Source organism: Vitis vinifera, chromosome 14 (genome assembly GCF_030704535.1).
Source record: "Vitis vinifera cultivar Pinot Noir 40024 chromosome 14, ASM3070453v1".
NCBI lineage: Eukaryota > Viridiplantae > Streptophyta > Magnoliopsida > Vitales > Vitaceae > Vitis > Vitis vinifera.
The window spans coordinates 17,755,804-17,779,383 of NC_081818.1; the positions used below are offsets into that span (position 1 = coordinate 17,755,804).

General features: G+C 36.3%; 1 protein-coding gene across 2 annotated transcripts in view; it reads left to right on the forward strand.

The window, feature by feature from the left end:
- The window catches only part of LOC100255257 (protease Do-like 7), an 86,671-nt gene extending 63,213 nt beyond the window's left edge, over positions 1 to 23,458 (forward strand). For both annotated transcript variants that reach the window (XM_002271787.5, XM_010662031.3), the window contains 11 exons: positions 11,046 to 11,211; positions 15,970 to 16,488; positions 18,047 to 18,229; positions 18,328 to 18,433; positions 18,798 to 18,968; positions 19,051 to 19,130; positions 19,208 to 19,435; positions 20,521 to 20,736; positions 20,885 to 21,042; positions 22,289 to 22,400; positions 22,936 to 23,458. In XM_002271787.5, the coding sequence (XP_002271823.2) occupies positions 11,046 to 11,211; positions 15,970 to 16,488; positions 18,047 to 18,229; positions 18,328 to 18,433; positions 18,798 to 18,968; positions 19,051 to 19,130; positions 19,208 to 19,435; positions 20,521 to 20,736; positions 20,885 to 21,042; positions 22,289 to 22,400; positions 22,936 to 23,112 (2,116 nt within the window). In that variant the 3' untranslated portion in view covers positions 23,113 to 23,458. The remainder of the gene's footprint in view (positions 1 to 11,045; positions 11,212 to 15,969; positions 16,489 to 18,046; positions 18,230 to 18,327; positions 18,434 to 18,797; positions 18,969 to 19,050; positions 19,131 to 19,207; positions 19,436 to 20,520; positions 20,737 to 20,884; positions 21,043 to 22,288; positions 22,401 to 22,935) is intronic.
- The last annotated feature ends 122 nt before the right edge of the window (positions 23,459 to 23,580 follow it).

Here is a 23,580-nt window from a genome sequence, read left to right on the forward strand (position 1 = left end):
AAACTAAAAGGGAGTCTTGTGATAGGAGGTTTGTAGGCAGCGTGTGAAGGGTAAGAAACAAAGAGTGGGCAGTCCTTCCAGCTAGTGGGGCATCGGGAGGAGTGGCAATTCGTTGGGACGCTTTGAGGTTTAAGTGTACGGAGGTCATTTTAGGATCCTTCTCGGTAACAGTAAAGCTGGAGTCAGGGGATGATGGGTCTTTTTGGTTATCTTTGGTCTATGGTCCCAACACGTCATAGTTTAGAAAGGATTTTTGGATGGAGCTTCAAGATCTTTCGGGCTAAACTTTCCTGAAATGGTGTGTTGGTGGGGACTTCAATGTCATTAGAAGATCTTCTGAAAAGCTAGGAGGGTCTATGGTAACCCTAAGCATGAGGGATTTTGATGACTTTGTAAGGGATTGTGAGTTGATTGATCCACCTTTGAGGAATGCCTTCTTCACTTGGTCAAATTTGCAAGAAAACCCCGTTTGCAAAAGATTGGATAGATTCCTTTTTTCTATTGGTTAGGAGCTTGATTTCCCTCATTTTGTCCAAGAAGCACTCCCCAGATTGACTTTGGACCACTGTCCAATTGTGCTAGTTACCAATGCATTTAAATGGGGGCTGCCACCTTTTAGATTTGAAAACATGTGATTGAGTCATTTAGAGTTCAAGCAGAATTTAGAGTGTTGGTTTGAAGGGTGGGAAGGTCACAAATTAATGAAAAAACTTCAGTTTGTCGAGTCAAAATTAAAAGAGTGGAATAAGGTGTCTTTTGGAAATTTAAAAGATAAAAAGAAAAATATCCTTTTGGACTTAGTGGAACTGGATGAGAAGGAACAAGAAGGGATTTTTTTTCTCCTGAATTGGCAGCTAGGAGGTCTTTAAGAAAAGGGGATCTGGAAGAGGTGTTGCTAAAGGAAAAGGTGTTCTAGAGGCAAAAGACAAGAATCAAATGGATAAAAGAAGGGGATTGTAATACTAAATTTTTTCATAGGGTGGCTAAGGGCGGGAGGAATAGGAGTTTCTTTAAATCTTTGATGTTAGAAGATGGGGTGATCTTAGATAACATTGAATGTATTTCAAAGGAGATTAAGCGTCATTTTGGGAAGTTATTTTCCAAACCTTCAGGTGGGTCTTGGAGATTGGAAGGCTTGGATTGGTCTCCTATTTCTATAGAGAGTGCCTTTTGGCTAGATTGCCCTTTTTCAAAGGAAGAGATTCTCAATGCTGTGGTGCTTTTAAATAAGGAAAAGGCCCCTAGTCCAGATGCTTTCACAATTGGATTTTATCAAGATTGTTAGGAGACGGTTAAGGATGACTTATTGTGATGTAGGACAACCCTAGGATGGTTGCCTACACTCAAGGGTAGGTGGGCTAGGGTTTTATTTTTAGGGTGTAAGAAGAGGAACAAAGAATAAACTTTATGGTAGAGAAAATTATAAGATAAGAAATAGAGAGAAAGAAGAAACAATGAAGAAAAGATGGAAAACCTTAGAGTCTCACTAAGGCCTTCTAGGAGTCTCACCTAGAAGAAAATCAATGGAGTCTCACCATTGAGGGTTGCAACCTTGCAATGAAAGAAAGTATAATATTATTCATCAAAATTCATTCCTTTGATTTACATTGATTAGCCTATTTATAGGTTTCTCTAAAAAATCCAAAGTCTACTAGGACTCTAATAACCTATTCTACTAGGACTCTAATAACCTATCATGACTCAAATTCTAATTATATTATAACTCAACTAGCTAATCCTAATTAGACTCCAACAAATACCAATCCCTATTCAATTCTAATCAATATTAATCCTACTTAAAGTTTACTTAGGTCTTTCCTTTCTTCCTTGAATAAACTTTAAAAGGCTTTCCCCCATCAATTCTCCCTGGCTTGAAAGAACTCGGCTCCGACGAGTTAGATGCTTGATACAATTCATAGAGATCGGGGTTAATCTTCTGAAAATCCGTTGTTGTAATCCATGTATTCTCAGAATGTGGTTTGCCTCGCCATTTCACCAAAAATTTTTTGGTATCCACCTTGTCGAGTAGACACAAGTTGATCATCAAGAACATACTCGATCTCAGGACGTGGGCTAACAGTAGGTGGTAATTGAAGATCCAACTCTTCACTTACATCGTTGTGATGGCCATGGTAGATATACAAATCTTCCACATTAAATATTGGACTAAAATGCAAGTTTGAAGGGAGCTCTAACAAATAAGCATTCTCACCCAACCGCTTTAGTACCCGAAATGAACCCGCTTTCTTAGCTTGAAGCTTTTGATATGTGCTCGGATGAAATCTTTCTGGTTGTAAACAAACCATCACTAGATCACCTTCTTGAAACTGAATATATCTTCGATGTGCATCTGCTACCTCTTTATAGTTCTCATTGCTGATTTTGATTTTTTCTCGTACCTTTTCATGTATGTCTCGTATATGACGTGCAAATGCATCACCATCTTGGCTGGTGCGGACAGAAGTAGGTAATGGTATAAGATCAACAGGTTGCTTAGGTTTCAGCCCATATGCCACTTCAAAAGGTGAGTACCCAGTAGTACGATTAGTGGAGCTATTGAAAGCAAATTCGGCTTGTGGTAAGATATTATCCCACTTTCTCAACTGATCTCTCACAATGCATCTCAAAAGATTACCAAGACTGCGATTGACAACTTCTGTTTGTCCATCAGTTTGAGGATGAAAAGAACTTGAAAATTTTAATTGAGTACCTAGCTTGGCCCACAAGGTTTTCCAAAAATAGCTCATAAACTTGACATCGCGATCAGAAACAATGGATTGTGGTAATCCATGCAATCGAACTACTTCTTTAAAGAATAAGGCAGCAACATAAGAAGCATCCGAAGCCTTCTTACATGGGATAAAATGTGCCATTTTGGAAAATCTATCAACCACAACAAATATAGAATCAAAGCCCCGTTGTGTCCTTGGTAATCCAAGTACAAAATCCATGCTCAAGTCTTCCCAAGGTTTGGAAGGAACTGGTAATGGCGTATATAACCCCGTATTTTGCTTTGAACCTTTTCCTACTTGACATGCTCGACATTGTTTGATAACCTTCCAAACATCCTTCTTTAAACTAGGCCAAAAGAAGCAATCTTCCACCAAAGCAATGGTCTTATCTCGTCCAAAATGTCCACCCATTCCGCCTCCATGAAGTTCCCATATGATCACGTAGAGAAATCCTTGGTAAGCATAAACGATTTTTATAAAACAAGTACCCTTCTAAAATCTGGAAATCAATACATGTTGCTTTTGAACCACTCAAAAGAGAGGAATAAACATCTCCAAAATCAGCATCATTGTCATAGCAATGCTTTAATTCTTCAAATCCAATTGTAGTGGTTGACATGTTTACTAAGAGAAGGGTCTTCCTGCTAAGGGCATCAGCTACTTTATTTTCAATTCCTGCACAATGCCTTAAATTAAAGGTAAACAGTTGAAGAAAACTACTCCATTTTGCATGTCGAGAGTTAAGCTTCTTTTGAGAATTAAGATATCGCAAGGCTTTATGATCTGAATACAAAACAAATTCCTTGTAACTGAGATAATGTTGCCAATGCCTAATTGCTTGCACCACTGCATAGAATTCAAGATCATATGTGGAGTATTTTTTCTTTGCCCCATTAAGCTTCTCACTAAAGAAAGCCACAGGATGTCCCTCTTGGCTAAGGACTGCTCCAATTCCCACATGGGAAGCATCACAGGCCACCTCAAATACTTTCTCAAAGTCTGGTAGGCGTAGGATAGGAGGGTTCACCATCTTGGATTTGATTTCTTCAAATGCCTTGTTGGCCGCCTTGGTCCAAATAAATAAACCAGGTTTCATGCATTCAGTAATTGGGGCCATAATAGAGCTGAAATTTCGAATAAATCGTCGATAGAATGTAGCCATTCCATGGAAGCTTCGCACCTCATGGATATTTGTTGGTACTGGCCAATCAATAATAGCTTTGATCTTCTCCGAATCTGTTTCAACACCCTTAGAAGACACAACAAAGTCAAGAAATACAACACTAGGGCTCATGAAAGTATATTTTTTCAAATTAATGTAAAACTTTTCAGCCCTAAGAGTGCGCATTAATTGCTTCAAGTGTTCCTCATGATCTTCACAAGATCGACTATAGATAAAAATATCATCAAAATAGACAACAACAAACCGTCCAATAAAAGGTTTTAATACCTGCGTCATAATCCGCATGAAGGTACTTGGAGCATTGGTTAGTCCAAACGGCATGACTAACCACTCATACAATCCATCGTTAGTTTTGAAAGATGTTTTCCATTCATCCACTGGTCTAATACGTATTTGATGATATCCACTTCTTAGATCAATCTTTGAGAAGATTACTGATCCAACCATCATATCTAGCATGTCATCAAGTCTTGGAATTGGAAATCGATACTTGATTGTGATTTTGTTGATTGCACGACTATCCACACACATCCGCCATGATCCATCCTTCTTTGGTGTTAGTAGGGCAGGAACTCCACAAGGACTTAGGCTTTCACGAATAAAGCCTTTAGTAAGTAATTCATTAACTTGCCTTTTCAATTCAGCATGCTCTGTTGGATTCATTCTATAGGCTGGTAAATTTGGTAATGATGCACCGGGAATCAAATCAATGGCATGTTGTATGTCATGCATAGGAGGGAGTTCATTAGGTAACTCTGCAGGCCACAAGTCAGAAAAGTCATCAAGGATTTTACTTGCGTTTGCTGGATATTCCTTATCTTGTTCTTTAAATTCTTCCACTTTCCGAGCCATTAAAGCAAAAATAACTTTAGTTTCCTTGCTCTCATTTTCAAATTGACACATAGTAAGTACCTTTTTTGGTTGTGCATTCTCATCCGACTTCTTAATTGGAGGGACTTCTTTCATTAGACGAAGGATCTTCTTACGTCCGTTGTGTATGAGAGCATATGTATTTTCATAGCCGTCATGTTGAACTTTTCTATCAAAGAGCCAAGGTCTTCCAAGTAAAATATGACTTTCTTTAATGGGTAAGACCTCACACCATACAGACTCTTCAAAGTCCTTACCAAAAAGGAATGTTACTAAACAACGAAAACTTACCGGGATAGAGGTGTCATTAACCCATGCTACTCTGAATGGATTTGGATGTCTCTCTGTTTTAAGGTTTAGCTTCTCAACAAGTTCTTGTGAAGCTATGTTCAAACTGCTACCTTCATCAATGATCATGGTGCATAATCTCCCTTGGCAAGAAATACGTGTTTGGAAAATGCTAGTACGTCGCCAATCTTCTTCTCCTTTTACTTTTGGAACGGTTAATAAAGGTCGTACTACAAGACTATGTCCTTCTGTCATACCATCATAGTAGTCACATTCTTCACTAACTTCATCTTCATTGTAGGTCTCTTCTTCCTTTGGGTAACTTTCCAATTCAGATTCTGGTTCTTCAACACAAAAGTGTAAACTTTTGGTTGGGCATACAACAGCATAATGACCATGCCCACCACACTTAAAGCATAAAGGAGTCACGTATACTTTTCTATCTCCATTACTCATTGAATTTTTACCCTTATTACCATTCTTATAAGCCACATTCGAAGTTTGTTGAGTGTTGCCCCCACCATTCACATGATTAGGAGTTCTGAAGTTTGATGTGCTTAAAGGTTTGCTTGCTGTCCTATTGTCATCTCAAGTTGAATCTCCATTCGAAGTCCAGCTTTGTAGCGGGCTGCAAGTTGAGCATCACTTTCCCGCACTTGATTTCGAATGCTCAATTCATGGAATTCTTCTGTATATTCTTCAACGGACTTGGTACCTTGTTTAAGGGAAAACAATTTTGTATACATAAGTTGTTCATAATCAGTTGGGAGAAAGTGCTCCTTCATCTTCAACTTCATCTCGTCCCATGTTTCAATAGGCGGCTGGCCAGTTCTATGAGCTTGATTCTCAATATTATGTCACCATAGACGTGCTGCTCCTTTCAACTTTGCCTTCACAAAACGAACTTTTCTATTTTCGGGCATTGCATACCAATCAAAGTAATCTTCCATTGACATAATCCAATCAAGAATAGCTGTTGGATTTAGTTTTCCATAAAATTCAGCAACTTCAAGACGTACCTTTTTTGTTACATCATCATCTAGCTCAAAAAGTTTGGCCCTTCTTTGATTCCCCATCATAAAATTGTCTTGTTCTTCGCGTGATCGACTTGGCGATTATCTAAATTGATGACTTGCAATCTCCTCTTCAATTGGTCGTTTTTCTTGGCTCTTTTCTAATAACTTCATGATCTCATCAAGTTTGCTATTTAGTTGTATTATAGCATCTTGATGGGATTGTTGTGTGGCTGAAATTTCCTCCAAGCGTATTGTAGCGGCATCTTGATTGCTAGAAGTTTTTTTGGAACTCATGCTTGCATAAGTTGCTTCGCTCCTTAATTGCATATGCCTTCAAGCCAAGAATTTTGGCTCTGATACCAAAATTGATGTAGGACAACCCTAGGATGGTTGCCTACACTCAAGGGTAGGTGGGCTAGGGTTTTATTTTTAAAGTGTAAGGAGAGGAACAAAGAATAAACTTTATGGTAGAGAAAATTATAAGATAAGAAATAGAGAGAAAGAAGAAACAATGAAGAAAAGATGGAAAACCTTAGAGTCTCACCTAGAAGAAAATCAATGGAGTCTCACCATTGAGGGTTGCAACCTTGCAATGAAAGAAAGTATAATATTATTCATCAAAATTCATTCCTTTGATTTACATTGATTAGCCTATTTATAGGTTTCTCTAAGAAATCCAAAGTCTACTAGGACTCTAATAACCTATTCTACTAGGACTCTAATAACCTATCATGACTCAAATTCTAATTATATTATAACTCAACTAGCTAATCCTAATTAGACTCCAACAAATACCAATCCCTATTCAATTCTAATTAATATTAATCCTACTTAAAGTTTACTTAGGTCTTCTCTTTCTTCCTTGAATAAACTTTAAAAGGCTTTTCCCCATCATATTGAGAGTGTTCTTAGAGTTTCACAATAATGAGATAATTAATCAAAGCACGAATGCTACCTTCATTGCTCTAGTGCCAATAAAGAGTCAAACAAGCAGGATTTCAAAGCATTTGCTTAAAGTTCTCCAAGAAACCATCTATGTGACTCTAGGTGCTTTTGTTGAGGGGAGATAGATTTTGGATGTCATTTTGATTGCTAATGAGGTGGTAGATGAGAAGAGGAGATCTAGAGAGGAAGGGGTAGTTTTCAAAATTGATTTCGAAAAAGCGTATGATCATGTTGATTGGGAATTTTTGGACCACGTACTTGAAAGAAAAGGGTTTAGTTTAAGATGGAGGTCTTGGATGAGGGGTTGTTTATCTTCGACAACTTTTGCAATCTTAGTGAATGGTAATGCTAAGGGGTGGGTTAAGGCCATCAGAGGTCTAAGACAAGGAGATCCCCTTTCCCCTTTTCTCTTCACCATTGTGGTTGATGTTTTAAGCAGGTTGGTTGTGAGAGCGGAGGAGAGAGATCTTATTGAGGGTTGTGGGGTGGGTAGAAATAGGACTAGGGTGTCGCATTTACAATTCGCGGATGACACCGTTTTCTTTTCTAGAGCTTCCTTAGAAGAGTTGCTCTCGCTGAAACTAATTTTGTTAGTTTTTGGGCTTTTGTTTGGGCTAAGGATGAACCTAAATAAGAGCACTCTATCTGGAATCAACAGTACCCTTGACCAAACAGCCAAGTTGGCTTAGCATGTTTTGCATATCTCCTAATATCGATTCAAGATATTGAGACTAATATACCTCAGGACCTCCCTAGTCAGTGGCCTATATTGTGACTTTCAACCATGATTGAGAGGTAACTCTTTTTGCTTCTGAACCAAGGCCAAATCTTGGTCATCAAAAGTAGGAGTTTCATTGATTTTCTTCTGTTCCTATGACCTTGAAACCGTTCTCCCTCCACTTCCATTGACTAACTCAGGGACTACTACCTGCTTGATGTGAATTTAAGGGGGAAAAGCTATACTAGAATTGTTTCAATGCAGCCGTTAATGCTTTGGCAACCATAAAAATACATAGGCTGCTTTTATTGGGAGATTGGACATAAGGAGTTTCTCTAGCAATTGATAGAAGACAAAAGAAGGTAGCCCAGGTTCATGGGAGCTACACCTGCAAACAAGTCTTTTCTCTCCACTGGACTGTGGTACCATTTATAATAAATTCAGCAGCAGGAGAGACAACCTTATGTTTTCAAAAGCATTTCATCTTTCTCCCCTCCCTCCCCATTAGCCTTTGCATAGCTTGGAATGATAATGTGTGAACCAGTGGTGGTTGGTCAACGGTTGAAACACTGCAGATTTGATAGTTTTAATAGGCAAAAATCAATCGTGTTAATAGCCCCTAAAAATTACTGGTGGGCAAACTATCCATATTTGAGTTAGTGAATATAGATAAAAAAAAATTACATAATTGATTCATGTTGTCTTGAAAATCACACAACAGTTGGCTTGGCAGTGAAGTAGCAGTAATTTGCATAGGAAGTTCTAGTAAGTGGACCATTGGTGAGAAAATTGAGGAAAGCCAATATTTAATAGCATCACCAGGATCTTAAAAGTGAAATTGCTTTAGCACTTGTGGTTGAGTTTCCTCCTGTGTGGGGAAATGAAGCAGAGCAGGTCAACAGGAAAGGGGAACTGGGTTCGTTTAGGATGATATTATGTTGGAATAATTATGAATAGGAATTCTACTTGGCTAGTTTAAACTAATAGTCATATTATAGATAGTAAGTCATTAATTAGCAAGTATGATTAATTTTTTCTAAATAATTACTATTGTAGTAGATACCATTCATGATGCAGAGATGCAGTAGTAAGTTACTGTTCACATAATTAGCACAGTAATGTTAATGATACTGTAGCTGCAACTATTAGAGACCTTGTAGTTGAGTTTCCTCCCATGTGGGGAAACGAAGCAGAGCATGTCAACAGGAAAGGGAAACTGGGTTCGATTAGGATGATATTATGTTGGAATGATTATGAATAGGAATTCTACTTGGCTAGTTAAACTAGTAGCCGTATTACAGATAGTAAGTCATTAATTAAAGTATGATTAAATTTTTCTAAATAATTATACTGTAGTAGATACTATTCATCATGCAGTGATGCAGTGATAAGTTACTGCTCACATAATTAGTGAAGTACTGTTCATGATACTGTAGCTGCAAACCATTAGAGTTTTATTCTATTTTGTTTGGTTCTTTCCACTTATGTTTTAATCAGTAGGTGTTACATATGTAAATGGGTTGGGCTTTGAATTATATATGGATTTGAACTACTTCAAAACTTGCTAAGGTGACTAACCCAAGGGAAGTACCTTCAGCCTAATTTGCTTATGGAAATTAAATAAGAACCTTTGGCCTAATTGACTTCAGGAAACTTATATATGACACTGCTGATAAACTGTTTGAGGGTAGAAAATTTGGAAATTTGGAATTTTTTTTCTACAAGTACTCATCTTAGAAACGGTCATACATACACACAAGACACAAACACAGGTATTGTCTTTTGCAAATGCAAGTTTTCTTTTAGAATGCTCCTCAACAGAGTCCCAAATGCCTGCCCTCTCACATACACAAATATTATCTTTTCAAAAGCAAATACGCACACACACACACACACACACACACACACACACAAGTATTATCTTTCTAAAAGGCTAGTCTCAGTTTTAAACTCTTGAAAAAATTCCCAAATGGTGTTGGCCTTTTGCTTGCACACATACACATTCCTATTGTCTTGTCAAAGGGTGAGTCTCCTTTTAAAATGCTCCTCAACAGAGACCAAATGGTGCTAGCCCCCAGATTGACTTTAGATCATACACCACCTCAAGGTATAGAAGAATCCACTTCAATTATAATTGCTGATCAGAGTCTGCCTTACAGACAGAATGGTATCATCAGTAAAAAGCAAGTTTGAGATCTCTATCCCCTCTTGCCCACACCTTAAACTCACTGGTAAAGCCTTTCTCCACGCCTTTGATGTTGAAACAACTCAAAGCTTCTATCACTGAGACAAAGGGATAAGGAGAAAGAGGGTCGCTTTGCCTAGGGCTTCTGAAGCTTTGGAAGGAACCAGTCATCATTCTGTCAACCAACACTCGAAATCTCATTGTGGAGATGTAAAATTTTATCCACCCAATTCAGTTCAACCTAACCTCATTTTGCCTAAAACTGAAAATAGTAACTCCCTGTTAGCTTGGTCATAGGCCATGCCCAATCCACAAATAACCACAACCCCTTAAGCTCTTAATTCTGAGTCAATGACCTCATTAATGATAAGATTTCATCCTGAATCTACTGCCCTTCCATGCAAGCTTTTTGCTGATCCCACCCCACCTTTTTAGTCTGTTAGCAAGGTTCTTGACCAACAGCTTATACACACAACTGACACAACTTAAAGACCTAAACTCCTCCTAAATCCTATCATTTTAGACACCAAAACAATAGAAGTGGCATTCAAGCTTCAGCTTAAATGATCTGTGCAAATTCAAATCACTAGGAAATCTCAGCACATCTCCTTGACATGTTGCCCAAACAACTTGCCCAAAAACCTTTATCAGCCCTCTCAGAGAAGCACTTAATAGAAACTGTAGTTAGGGCAAGTTGTAAGTCTGAAATGGAGGGGCATGTAGTGGTAGCCTTTTTCTTCTTGATATTCTTATATTCAATGGTTAATTAGAGACAAAAGTAATTTTGATTCATTTTTAACCAAAATTTTTTTGTTTACCTTGTTTTTAGTTTATTGTTATTTTTGAGGATTGATTAATTCTAGTGAAATTTTGTTTCCCTTGGTGCCTGAAGGATTGAGTAGTATTATTCAGAATTATAGATTTGCAGTGTTTGGCTTCTAAAGAAGTTCTACTTTGTTTTTGGACAATATTTTATGTGATCCACAGGGGAATGAAGGCAAAAGAATTGAGTGTCTTCAGGACTATATTCCCTTTTGTATATTTTGTCACTGTCTTTGATTCAGTTTATTAAAAAAATAATTGGTAGTTGTTGATTTACCAATTATAGGTATATGCTCTTTAGAGCTGGAGTTCCTCGCCATGCCATCATTAAGAAGTTTGCTGGTGAAGAGATATCACGACTTGAAGAATTAATTTCAGTTCTATCTAAGTTGTCTAGGGGTGCTCGAGTACCATTGGAATATATAAGCTACATGGACCGTCATCGGAGGAAGGTATATGAGATGTTACCTATTATATATTTTTCACAAAATGGATTTGACATATCCTATCCTTTTGCATGCCCAAACTTCAATCTGCATTTACATTTTGTACCTTGTCACATAAATTGAATGAATATTATGCAATCTCTCATTTTTGCTTAAATTGAATGAATATTGGTGATAAATCCCCTAGTCTTTTTCAGAAGGAACTATGGTGGGGAGTCAACCCTTATGTCTTTTCCCTTCTTTGCTACCTTCAAGTTTGAGGTGTCTCCCTGTTGCTGGGAAGTATTCTTTAGTGCATGACTCCCTTTTGAAGGCTTGAATTCCTCAAAAACTTCTTTTAATGTAAGGCATTGAAATATATTAAGTCATTGGACATCTTTGTGTAGTGTCATCCTCTCTCTTGCCTTCCCCAAGTAAAGTTGTTGGGCTAAGGTCCTTAATAGTTATCATCTAGATCTTTCTTTCAAGCCATTTCTAAATTTGATTGTTCTTCCTGCTTCCAAGACAAACTTACATGGAACTCAAGCTTACAAATGACATTGGGAATTCTACTCTTCTACCTTGAATCTATGGCCTCATTAAAAATCAAAGTCACATCCAAAATCTTTCTTCCATCTACAAATGCATGTTGAAATTCAGACATGACGTTACAACTCCTTACAATCTCTTAGCTAGAACTTTCGCTAGTATCTTGTAAAATCCTCCCATGAAACTGATAAGCCAGAAATCTTTGGAATCCTCTTCACCCCCTTAGGAATCAATACCAAAAATGTAATATTTAAACTTCTTACAAAGAAGGCCTGCTCAAAAAGTTCCATGAAAAAGCCCATTAGTGCATTCCTAATTGAGTCTTTACAATGTTGTTAAAAGCTCATAGTGAAACCATTTGGCCCAGGAGCTCTGTCTCTATTCAATTCGAAAAAGGAACCTCCAAGCCTCTTGAGTCCATGCCCTTAAGATACATGAAATCCATCCTAAAGAAGCTAAGTCTCATAGTCCCTAGGCTTTGATAGAAGACTATGAAATGCATTTGCAAGCCCCTCCTTTATTTTTGAATTCTCGATAAGCCATGCTTTGTTCACTCGAACTCTAGCCATATAGTTCCTTCTTCTACATGCATTGGCAATTTTATTGGAAAAGAAAAAAAACAAAACAAATAACTAGTGTTCCTATCTCCCTCTCCTAGCTACAACTCTCTCAATATCTGCCCCTAAGAGATCTCTTCCAAAATAACCCATCTGTTTAACTCCTCCACAACTCTCCTTTTATCCTCAATCTCTTATACATTGAGAATGGCCTCTCTCTCCCTTAAATCCCATAAGACAATCCACTTTAGAGCCTCTTCTTTCCTAAGAAATTCCTAAATGCCCCTTTGTTCCAAGCTTTTAAGTCATTCTTCAAAGCTTTCAATTTTCAAGCCATCACATAATTGGACAATCCATTGACAGAATAGCTTGCCCATCACTTTTTAATCAGCTCCTTGAAGCCTTAAGATTTGAGCCATATATTTTCAAATTTGAAAGGAGTTTGGCCCTTCTCATCCCATTACCATCTAGCAAAATAGGGCATGGCTAGAGATTGGCTAGGTAGAGCATTCTTAAGGATGCCATTGAAGTGACTTTTGCAATCCTCTTAGACAAGACATTGATCCAACTTCAATATATATTGATTGTTCAAACCACCACACCATGTATATGGCCCTCTGATTAAAGGCAAATCATGTAAATTCAGCACTTCAATTATCTCAAAGAAGCGCCTCATTGATATGAAGAACCCCTGTAGCAATTTCTCTTTTCATTTGGAAATCTGATCACATTGAAGTCCCCCTTAACACGAAGGATTATTCTAGAGGCCTCTAATGTTGGCTAGTTCAACCCAAAACTTCTCTCTCCTCTCTAAGCACAAACCCATACACTCCAATAAAAAACATATGAAACCATTCTCATAGCTCTTAACATGGCAAGAGATGGAGTAGGCACCACCTCTGTCTCTATAAGCTTAAGAACAACTATATTATCCTAGAAGACTATAACTACCCCAATAGTTCCCTTTGCTCCCACCAGTCCCCCTGCCCCTAGGCTCCTTACCAATTGAATTGACATCTGTTGCGCCTTAGTTTCTTGTTAGCACACCAAATTGGTCCTTTGAGACATAGCTAGTGATTTTATAATTTGTTTTGTTTCTCTCCATCATGTACCCCTCTAACATTCCAGGAAAGAACCTTCAACTTCATTGACTAACAAGAACCAACTCCCATGTAGTCTTTCCATGCCTCATGTCCTTGCTTGAAGACCCTTTGTAATTGACCAAACATGCTAGCTTCCTAAGCTCTCTATCTCTTTTTGTCATTGGCCTAGACTTCCTCTTACTCCTAGTACCAAGCCCCTCCCTTGGATCTACGAGCCTTCATCTTTTTCAGCAAAAGCATAATTTAATTTTTAAAGCCATCTACAAGCATCACTAAGAACTTGCTAAATTTTCTAGTTTGCTGCCATATAGATTTGCCATTGACTCCACCTCTTCTTGACATCCAAATAACAGAAGCCACTGATAAAGAATAAATGGGAGGCAAGGTTGGAAAGGAGGATAAGTTCTTCTCTCCTCCCTTCTTGTAACCACTTTCAATCTCCTTGAGCTACTCGCAACGTTCTCTTGAAACTCCACAAAACTCCCATCTAACAAAAGCATCTTCAACGGCCCTCCATCAAAGAAGTGGTTACCTTCTATGACCCCTTCCACCATTTTGGCCCCACTTCCCAAACCCCCCACAAGCAATTTCCTATTTAGAGAAGGAGAGAAAGAGAGCCCTCATCCCCCCCACCCTCTCCTCTCTCAACAAGGTTATGAACCTCTAAACTTGCCACAAACAATGACAACATTGTACCCCTTGGAGCAAGCACCACCTCACTTACCAAGTAATCTCTATGCATCAAGAGCATTTGATGTAAGAGCTAGTCTTCATCCCCAACTCTTGCCCCCTCCGAAGGCCCTCCATCGTCTAAAGGATTCTCGACATGCCCTTGAACTTGTAATTATTAAAAGAAAACAAAGATGGGCCACTCCACTACCATTAAAACTATTGTTGGGTCAGTCCACTTCATATGATTGGCACCCCTTTATTGAATATATTAGGCCCTTGGAGTAGAGAAATAATAGATGAATCTGATTAATCATTTTATTTGATCATGCGGTGGCTCAAGATCTATTCTTAATGACTTTTGTACTTCCATTAGTTGTCAGTTTTTCCCATGATTGTTGTAAGAGATGTGTTTAGGTTGGCATGGAAAATTCATGAGGAAAAGTAGGAGACATGCATGGAGGAAATTTTTACATTGTTTGGGAAAGTGTAGAGAGAGAACCTGAATGTAAGTATCTTTTGAAGCATGGAAGTGCCTGGTTTCAAGTGGAAAGAATTTATTTTTATGTTTATTGACTCATAGTATGTATGTTTAGTTGAATGGCCCTTTGATAGGCATGGCTACTTTGTAGACTTTATTGATAACTTTGTAGGATAGACAAATGACTTTCCTGCTTCCATTTTTATTTTGGGGGTAGCTTTTAGACTACAATAAAACCTCAATAAATAAATGTGCGATAAATTAATAACCTCAAATAATAAAATCTTCTTGTCCCAACTTAGTACTAAATTAATAATCTCGCTAAATGTATAAAATAATAATTTCCTTAGAAATCCTTAAGGATCCAAGGAAATATAAATTAATAATTAATGAAGTACATAAAAAAATAGCAAACAAAAATTCATAATATTGTATTAAGTTTTTACAACTTCCATACTTCTCAATTCAAATCTTTCTTGAAATCACCACATTCTTGAAACCTCTTTATCTTTTAGGCCATTAAGTTTTGACACTACATCTCTTCCTTTGAGGAGTCTTTCTATTTTCTGTGATTAATAATCATCTCTCCTTTTTAAAGTCACTTAGACTTCTATGTATTAACTTTTGATCATATCCACTGTTTTTTATTTATAGGCCATACATGTATAATTACTGTAAAATAGAAACATAATACCCTCGAAATTAATAAATATTTAGTTATGGATAAATTAATAAATTATTCATTTATCAATAAATCAATAACCTTGTTAAGATATTAATTTCTCTTGGTCCCAAGATTATTATTTTATAGAGGTTTTACTGTATATTGATAGCTTTGTTGTATAGATAAGGGGCTGTTGTGCTTACATTTTTCTTTTGAGGGTTGTTTTCATGGTTCTTCATGCCCTGTTTGATTTTTTTTTCTAATATATTTGCTTGATTGCAAAAATGGGCTAATTATTTAACATTTAGGTTGAGAATGTGGTTAGGATGATGACATTACTTGGATGGCTTAATTAATCTTTGTAGCATTTTTTTATCTTCCTATTTCTTAGTAAATAGCTGAAGAGATATATTACTACTTACTGAATATTGGAGCCAAAGAAGCCTTGATATTGACAATGTTTGCAAGAATGACACCAGCCTTGATATTTACTGAATATTCATGCTATATGTTGTTGGTTCTATGTCAAACTTTTTGTGCTTCATATTTTTGTCTATTATTATACTGATATTGATTATGTACTTTGATCATGTATATTCACTCTTGTTTGTGTCTGGATGTCTATATATGCACACACCTTTATGTGTTTTGAGGAGGAAGAAGGGAAAGTTGTGTTGGATTATGAAGGTGGTTGGATGTGCTTCTCTTGCTCCTGCTATTTAAATTAAGTAAAGAATTTTGTTGATACTTTTTCGTCTACAGTCTGTTCTGGTCACAGTGGATCGCCACGAATGGTATGCCCCTCCTCAGATATATACTCGTGATGACAGTACTGGTTTGTGGACAGCAAAGCCAGCTTTGCCACCTGAGTCTGTACTTCTCTCAGCTGGTATCAACCATCATGGGGAAGGCCTACTAAACCAAACAGTTGCATCAAATACTTGTGAGGCTAGTATGATGGAACATCTTCATCATGATAACAATCATGAGTTAGCTGATGGACTAACCAGTATGGAAACTAGTCAAGAAAATGTTTCTGAGGAAACACAGGCTCGTGATGAACCTGATGTTGGAACAAAAAAGCGACGAATTGAAGAGGATTCATCTGCCAATGGAATTGTGATAGCAGACTGTTCATTAAATGAACCCACAGAAGAAAAGTTGGAGAATATGAGAACCATGCAAAATGCCGTTCTAAGAGATTATCAAGGTGCTGCAGCAGCAGCAGCCAATGCTTCAATTGCTGAACGTGTGATAGAACCCACTCTTGTGATGTTTGAGGTAATATCTCAAGGCTCTGCATTACTCCTTAATTCATAATTTTCTATTTCTTTTCCTTTCTTTTTGTTGTAGAAATTTTTATTCGTAAAAGAGAAGGGCTTCATACTCTTTCTGCAAATCAACTAATTTTGGTAACCTGGAAAATTTATCTTGGTCTACTAACTGTCGATATCTTAGTCTTCATTTCCATAATCTCCTTTTTCTAAATTCATTAGGAACAAAGATACGCTGGATATATAAGTTCAAAACTAGACTAGACTAGAAAGATTTCAGTGGATTTTGTTTCATGTTCCTTTTTTTGGTTCTAGATATGTAAAAGGACTCTGCTGGCTTGGCAATTTCAACACTGGGGTTTATTAACAGGATGAAATGATGACTTTCTGACCAAATTTGCTGCCTTCTTTTGTTGGAAACAATTTATGATAATTTTGAAATTTCTAGTCTCAATTTGGTTACAAAGCCAAGGTGCATTTTGAATTTGCTATCTATTCTCATCTTTTTCTTTTCAAGATATATTTTGAGGCTGTGGCTAGACACAAGTTGAGGTCTGAGGCAAAAACTTTACTAAGATCTTTTGAGGTCTGGAATATATGAGAGAAGGTAAGAAAAAGAGAAGTAGAAGGGAGAAAAAAGGGCATGAAATAGGAAAAGAAGCAAAAGAAGGTGATCAAAGAAGAAATGCCTTATCACAAAATTTAATCGTCATCACCAAAATTATCTATTTGTTGTTTAATAATGCATTAAAAAAAATTAAATAAAATAAATAAAAAAATTTAAAAAAAATCTGTAAATGCAATAAAGAATAACATAAAAAAAATTAAATTAAAAAAAAAATCTCTAATAGAGTTTTGTCCAAAGGGGGCACTGAGGCTTTAAATTCCATAACAAAATTGTGTAGTTGGTTTTTTTTTTTCCTTTTTTCTTTTTGTTGGGGTGGGGGGTTATAAATTAGATGAGAGAGAAAAATCTAAAATGATGATATAGAAAAGGTCCATACAAAAAAGGTAATGGATCTTTAAATCATGATTTTACTTGCCTTAAGATGGACTGGGCCCTGGTACATTTCCAACTTCCTCCTTTTGGCATTTCGAATATCTCATGTATGTAATTATTCTTGATGCAAGTTTAAGAGTGGGTATTAGAGACAGATGTTTGGAGTACCCTTTTTTTTCCCTACTACAGATTTGCCTTATTTTATTATTTGTCCCCTTTGGTTAATTGTTATGATTATGGGAACCTGAGCTTCTATATGGTTGTACAATGGTTTTATGTTTTCACCATGGTCTGACAATTCTTCTTCAGTAAGGTTTTGTTGTCTCTTTAATTTCCATCTTAAGTATGTTCCTTTTTGATATCTATGTCTCGTATAGTTATGTTTTATGAGTCTGTCTTCTGTGATCATTTTACCAATGATAATGGATCAAAATTGCACTGATAGTGTTGTTCTGAAATTGGTTAGCATGAACAAACTTATTGCAATCTTTGATTGGGATATTCTCAGAATAATCTTCTCAGAGTAATGTTATCCAACTATTTAAGTCGATGTTTAATATTGCAGGTTCATGTACCACCATCTTGTATGCTTGATGGTGTCCACTCGCAACATTTTTTTGGGACCGGTGTTATTGTACATCATTCTCAATTTATGGGATTGGTTGCAGTTGACAAGAACACAGTCGCAATATCAGTGTCTGACGTGATGCTCTCCTTTGCTGCTTTTCCAATGGAAATTCCAGGAGAGGTAACTTTTCATTTTATTTGTTTATTTATTTTACATGTTTACCAACCTTGGAGACCATTATGTACAGTTCTAATTAAGTTGCCTACTTCTATCTGCAGGTTATTTTTCTTCATCCTGTTCACAATTATGCCCTTGTTGCATATGACCCTTCTGCTCTGGGGCCTATCGGTTCTTCAGTTGTTCGGGCTGCTGAATTACTTCCTGGTAAATTTGAATCCATTTATTTCCCCAATTTTATTGTTTTCTATTGTTGAACAATTACATCATGAGTATCAGATTTCAACAGCATTGTGTTTGTGTTATTTACCATCTATATTTTGCTAGAAACTGCAATATATGAAAGCATTATTGGTTGAGAAATTCATAGTTGGCGTCTGGAGAAGAAAAAATATTGTTATACAATCTTGTTACATATCAAAATTTATTCCCATCCCTTACACCTACTGTCCCTGAGCTAGAATGTTGATTTTAATTACATTGGAGAAAAGTCAAGTCATTTTAAACCCTATAATTAAGTGTCCATATTATTCCTTCTTAAGAACATATTTATATATTCTATCTGAGACAGAGCCAACATTGCGCCGTGGGGACTCAGTCTGTCTTGTGGGGCTAAGTAGAAGCCTACAAGCAACATCAAGGAAATCGATAGTCACCAATCCATGTGCAGCTTTGAATATAGGCTCGGCTGATTGTCCACGATACAGGGCAACCAATATGGAAGTCATTGAGCTTGATACTGGTAACTGGAATTCCCGCTGCTCAAAGTGGATTAATTCATTTTGGATGTCTTATATGCATATATCTATTATAATGTTTTCCAGATTTTGGTAGTACATTTTCGGGTGTACTAACTGATGAGCATGGAAGAGTTCAAGCCATATGGGGAAGCTTCTCCACTCAGGTTCAAAATATTAATTTGTTGCTTGTGATCTAACTCATTATGCTAACCTGTTCTGATGCTCATGTTTATAATTGCAGCTGAAATTTGGTTGCAGTACATCAGAAGATCATCAATTTGTCAGAGGCATCCCAATTTATACAATCAGCCAAGTCCTTGACAAAATCATATCCGGTGCTAATGGACCATCTCTTCTTATAAATGACATCAAAAGACCAATGCCACTTGTTAGGATTTTAGAGGTTGAACTTTATCCTACTTTGCTTTCAAAAGCCCGGAGTTTTGGATTGAGCAACGATTGGGTCCAAGTATACTCTCTGATACAACTTTCTTTCATATTTTCTTTTTCTACTCACGCTCTATGAATGTCTCATTTTTCTTGCTTTAGTCTTTAGAATTGGTTTTAATATTTTGCAAGAGAATATATGTTTGTTGAATCATTTTATTGCTTTTCAGATTCACGTTTTCTTTAAGGCTTGGCTTATGTTTGTGTGCCTGTTGTCTTTACTGGCCATGTGTTTTGAGTTCTGATGAACAAGCAATGAAAAATGGATGCATAAGACATTGCCTTATTTGATTATAAATAAATAAATGGGCATGAGAGGATTCAAATCTCATGAAAGTGAATGAAACTAGCAACTTGATTTCATTTTATTATTACTACTTTGCCTCAGGGTACTGTTAAAATATGTATTCATATCCATTATTCTCAGACCCTCGCTTTCTATAATTTGTTGGGCCCTTAACAAGAAACATCATTAAAAGGAAAGAACTGAAGAGTGATGACAGGAGCAATGAAAATGAAATTGTGGTTCAATTCTGTGACCAGAGGTTTCTAACCGGACAATGGAGCAATTAAAAAGGCATGTTTTTATGTACTGAAAAAGATGATTTGAGGCACAGATACCTGAATAGATATGGCTCAACCTTGGGATTTTATGAATTAGGCATGGGCAGTGATCATGATTCACAAACAGACAAACGTACATGCAGACATGTTGACACTCTTGAGCAGTGAATTGGAGTGGGTTTATTTAACTTGGTTTCACAGGGGAAAAGAGAAGGTCAATTTTTAACATTCACTTTGTTTCCATCATTTGGTTTATTTAGGAGAGAAGAAATGTGGGGATAAGTAATTTTCTTTTCCTCACCACCTGTACCCTTTTCTATTATGTACTTATAATGTTGCATCCTTCAATAGGATTTTTTGTGTGTATTTTCCTTCCATGTTTTTTGGGGGGCCGGATGACCCCTATATAAGCTTTTGCACTATTGCTCCTCATATGTGGGTATGTGCTTGTATGCCTGTCGGACAAAAAGAAAAAAATGTGTATGTGCACATTAACCAATGCTGTCATTGTTGTAATTAAGTGTTGGTGATTGTTTATTGTAGGCTCTTGTCAAGAAAGATCCAATTAGACGTCAAGTTTTACGTGTTAAGGGTTGCCTAGCAGGATCAAAAGCTGAGAATCTATTAGAACAAGGTGATATGGTTTTAGCCATCAACAAAGAACCAATCACGTGCTTCCGTGACATAGAAAATGCCTGCCAAGCATTAGACATATGTGATGACAATGATGGGAAGCTTAACATGACTATTTTTCGGCAGGTGAGTAGATTAATTTGTCATATATAACTTTGTTTTATAAAGGTGATATGGTTTTATAAAGTACATTTAGTTTAGAAATTGCTTGTCTCTATGATAAGAAATTATATAAATAAATTATTCTTCATACATGATCTGCATCATCTGGCAGGGATGTGAAATTGAACTACTTGTGGGAACAGATGTTAGGGATGGCAATGGCACAACACGGGTGATAAATTGGTGCGGAAGTATTGTACAGGATCCTCACCCGGCGGTGCGTGCTCTTGGATTTCTTCCAGAAGAAGGGCATGGTGTCTATGTGGCAAGGTCAGAAATTTTGATCTAATTGCAAAATCTCCACAATGGTGTGATTTTAACACAACACAAGCATTAATATGTTATCAGCATTGTTGGGGGATCTTTATTTGAAAGCATCAATAAGATTTCTATAATGTGAATTAAACTGAAATTTTTAGGAGGTCGACTCACCGTAAGCTGGCCTTTTCATAGAGAAACTGATTGTGATGTAGATTGGGAAAAATGATAAATTGAAGATCCAAAAATTTATTGCAGAATAGAGGGTGTTTAGTAAATCGACTAAATGACTTAATTTAAGTTATTAAACATATTCATTATGACTGGTAAAGTAACTTAATATTGTAACTTAAAGGTATTAAGTTATTTTAGTCAATAAACTTGATGAATCAGTAACTCAAGAATAATTTAACTTAAAGTTAAAACTTAAACCATTAAGTAATAAGTAATTAGTTTTACAAAACACCCTCTAAAGTTAATACTTATTACCGAAGGACTTAAGTCGACTTTATTAAATTATTCTTGAGTTGTTGACATAAAATCATTATTTGATTTTTTACTTTAAAATATCAAGATCGTTTGGTAAAGTCAACTTAAAATTTTGTTTAAACTAACAAATTGACATATTTACCCTCATTATTTTACTAATATTTACTTTCATTAATTTTAATTAATATTTACCTTCATTAATCTTAAGTAATAAGTTTGTGGGTTAGATATCCTAATTAAAAGTATTATAAATGCATAAAATAACTACAAAACATTTACTATAAACAATAGAGTGGTAGATTTGGAGTCATGGATGTGAAAGAGACCCTTACTAGACATGGGCAAATGGGGTAAAAAAGATTTGAAATTAAGAATAAGTTAATAATTTTGATTTAATACTTAAAGTTACTCTTTATTTTAAGTTGGGACATTAAGTTATTTTACTAAGCATGCTTAGTCTATTTAATGACTTAAATTAAGTTATTAAGTCATTAAGTTGATTTATTGAACAACCTCTAAGTCTGATCAGATTTATATGTTTTCACCCCATACTAGTTAATTGACTAAGACTGGCATTGTTTTGCCATTAACTTGTGTTGGCTTCCAAGCCTAGGATGATCCTAGTCAATTGCATCCCTTTGGAGATAAAAATTAACACACAGTATACAGTATTAATTTCTCATCTATTAATTATTGCAAAAATTACATTTTTGAAGTTCTCTTTTTGTGAAGTTCATTCAATTAATGTGACACCTCTCAAATTTACCAGGTGGTGTCATGGAAGCCCAGTACACAGATATGGCCTATATGCTCTTCAATGGATTGTTGAAGTAAATGGAAAGCTGACTCCTAATTTGGATGCTTTTGTTGAAGTTACAAAGGTTAAACTACTTTCTGTTTTTTCTTATGATGCTTAGAAATTGAACAGTTTTTTGTTGGATTGCAATATTCTCTATTAGTATCTACCTATAGTTCATCATAATGCACCGAATACATGAAACTCCCATGTGAAGGCTCAAATATGTTAATACAAAAAGTGATTTCAGTCATCTATCTGGAACAAAATGTAAACATGCCTCTTACATTTCAGTTCTAGATGAGAATTCTTCTTGGATGACACGTGAGGTGTACAAGGCTCAATTAAGGCGTGTGATTTTTAGCAAGGAATGTGGAAATAAGTAGTTACACCCCTGATGTGTATACATCTAGAGCATTTGTACTTGGTAAATTGTGGACTGTCTCTCATAAGATTTTAGCATAAAATATTTTTGGCTGAGTTGCAAGAACAACACAATGATTTGCTAAAATATTATGCATGTTATATTGATAGTCATACTATTTCAAATGTTATTCTGCAATTATTTCATTGTTGTTTGGGCATTATTATTTACTATGATTTCCTAAATAAATTTACAGGAATTAGAACATGGGGAGTTTGTGCGAGTAAGAACAGTTCACTTGAATGGGAAACCTCGAGTACTAACATTAAAGCAAGATTTGCACTACTGGCCTACATGGGAGCTGAGATTTGATCCTGAAACTGCAACTTGGCGCCGCAGGACCATCAAAGCATTAGATTCCTGTGCTGCATGAAAACCCAGTACAAACTGTCATATTTTCCTTGGAAGAAGCAAAATTGCTTTTGGTCCCATTTTTCAGGGAACCAATGTTCACTTGCGGTTTTCATGCTGCTGTTCTGAGACTTTGAGGTGGAGTTAATTGTACTAGTGCTAGGAGGAAGTGGCAAGGGATTTATCTAGAGTTCTAAGGCAGGTTATTGTGCGTATGATGTAATTTATAATTGATAATTGACGATAAACTCTAGAGGATCATCATTCTCAACAGAGGAATCTTCATTTATTAGTATGGATGAGTTAAAAGGGTTACTACATGTGAATGATTGGATAAAAAGAAATAAAAGGTTCTTTGTTGCCACCTATCATCTTTTTATCCATTTCCATTCATATATACATATTGGTTTTCCAGTAAGTTTTCTTCTAAAGTAATGGCGGTTGAGATGGGCAAACCCCACGGTTAGGGCCAACCTCGAGACAACTAACT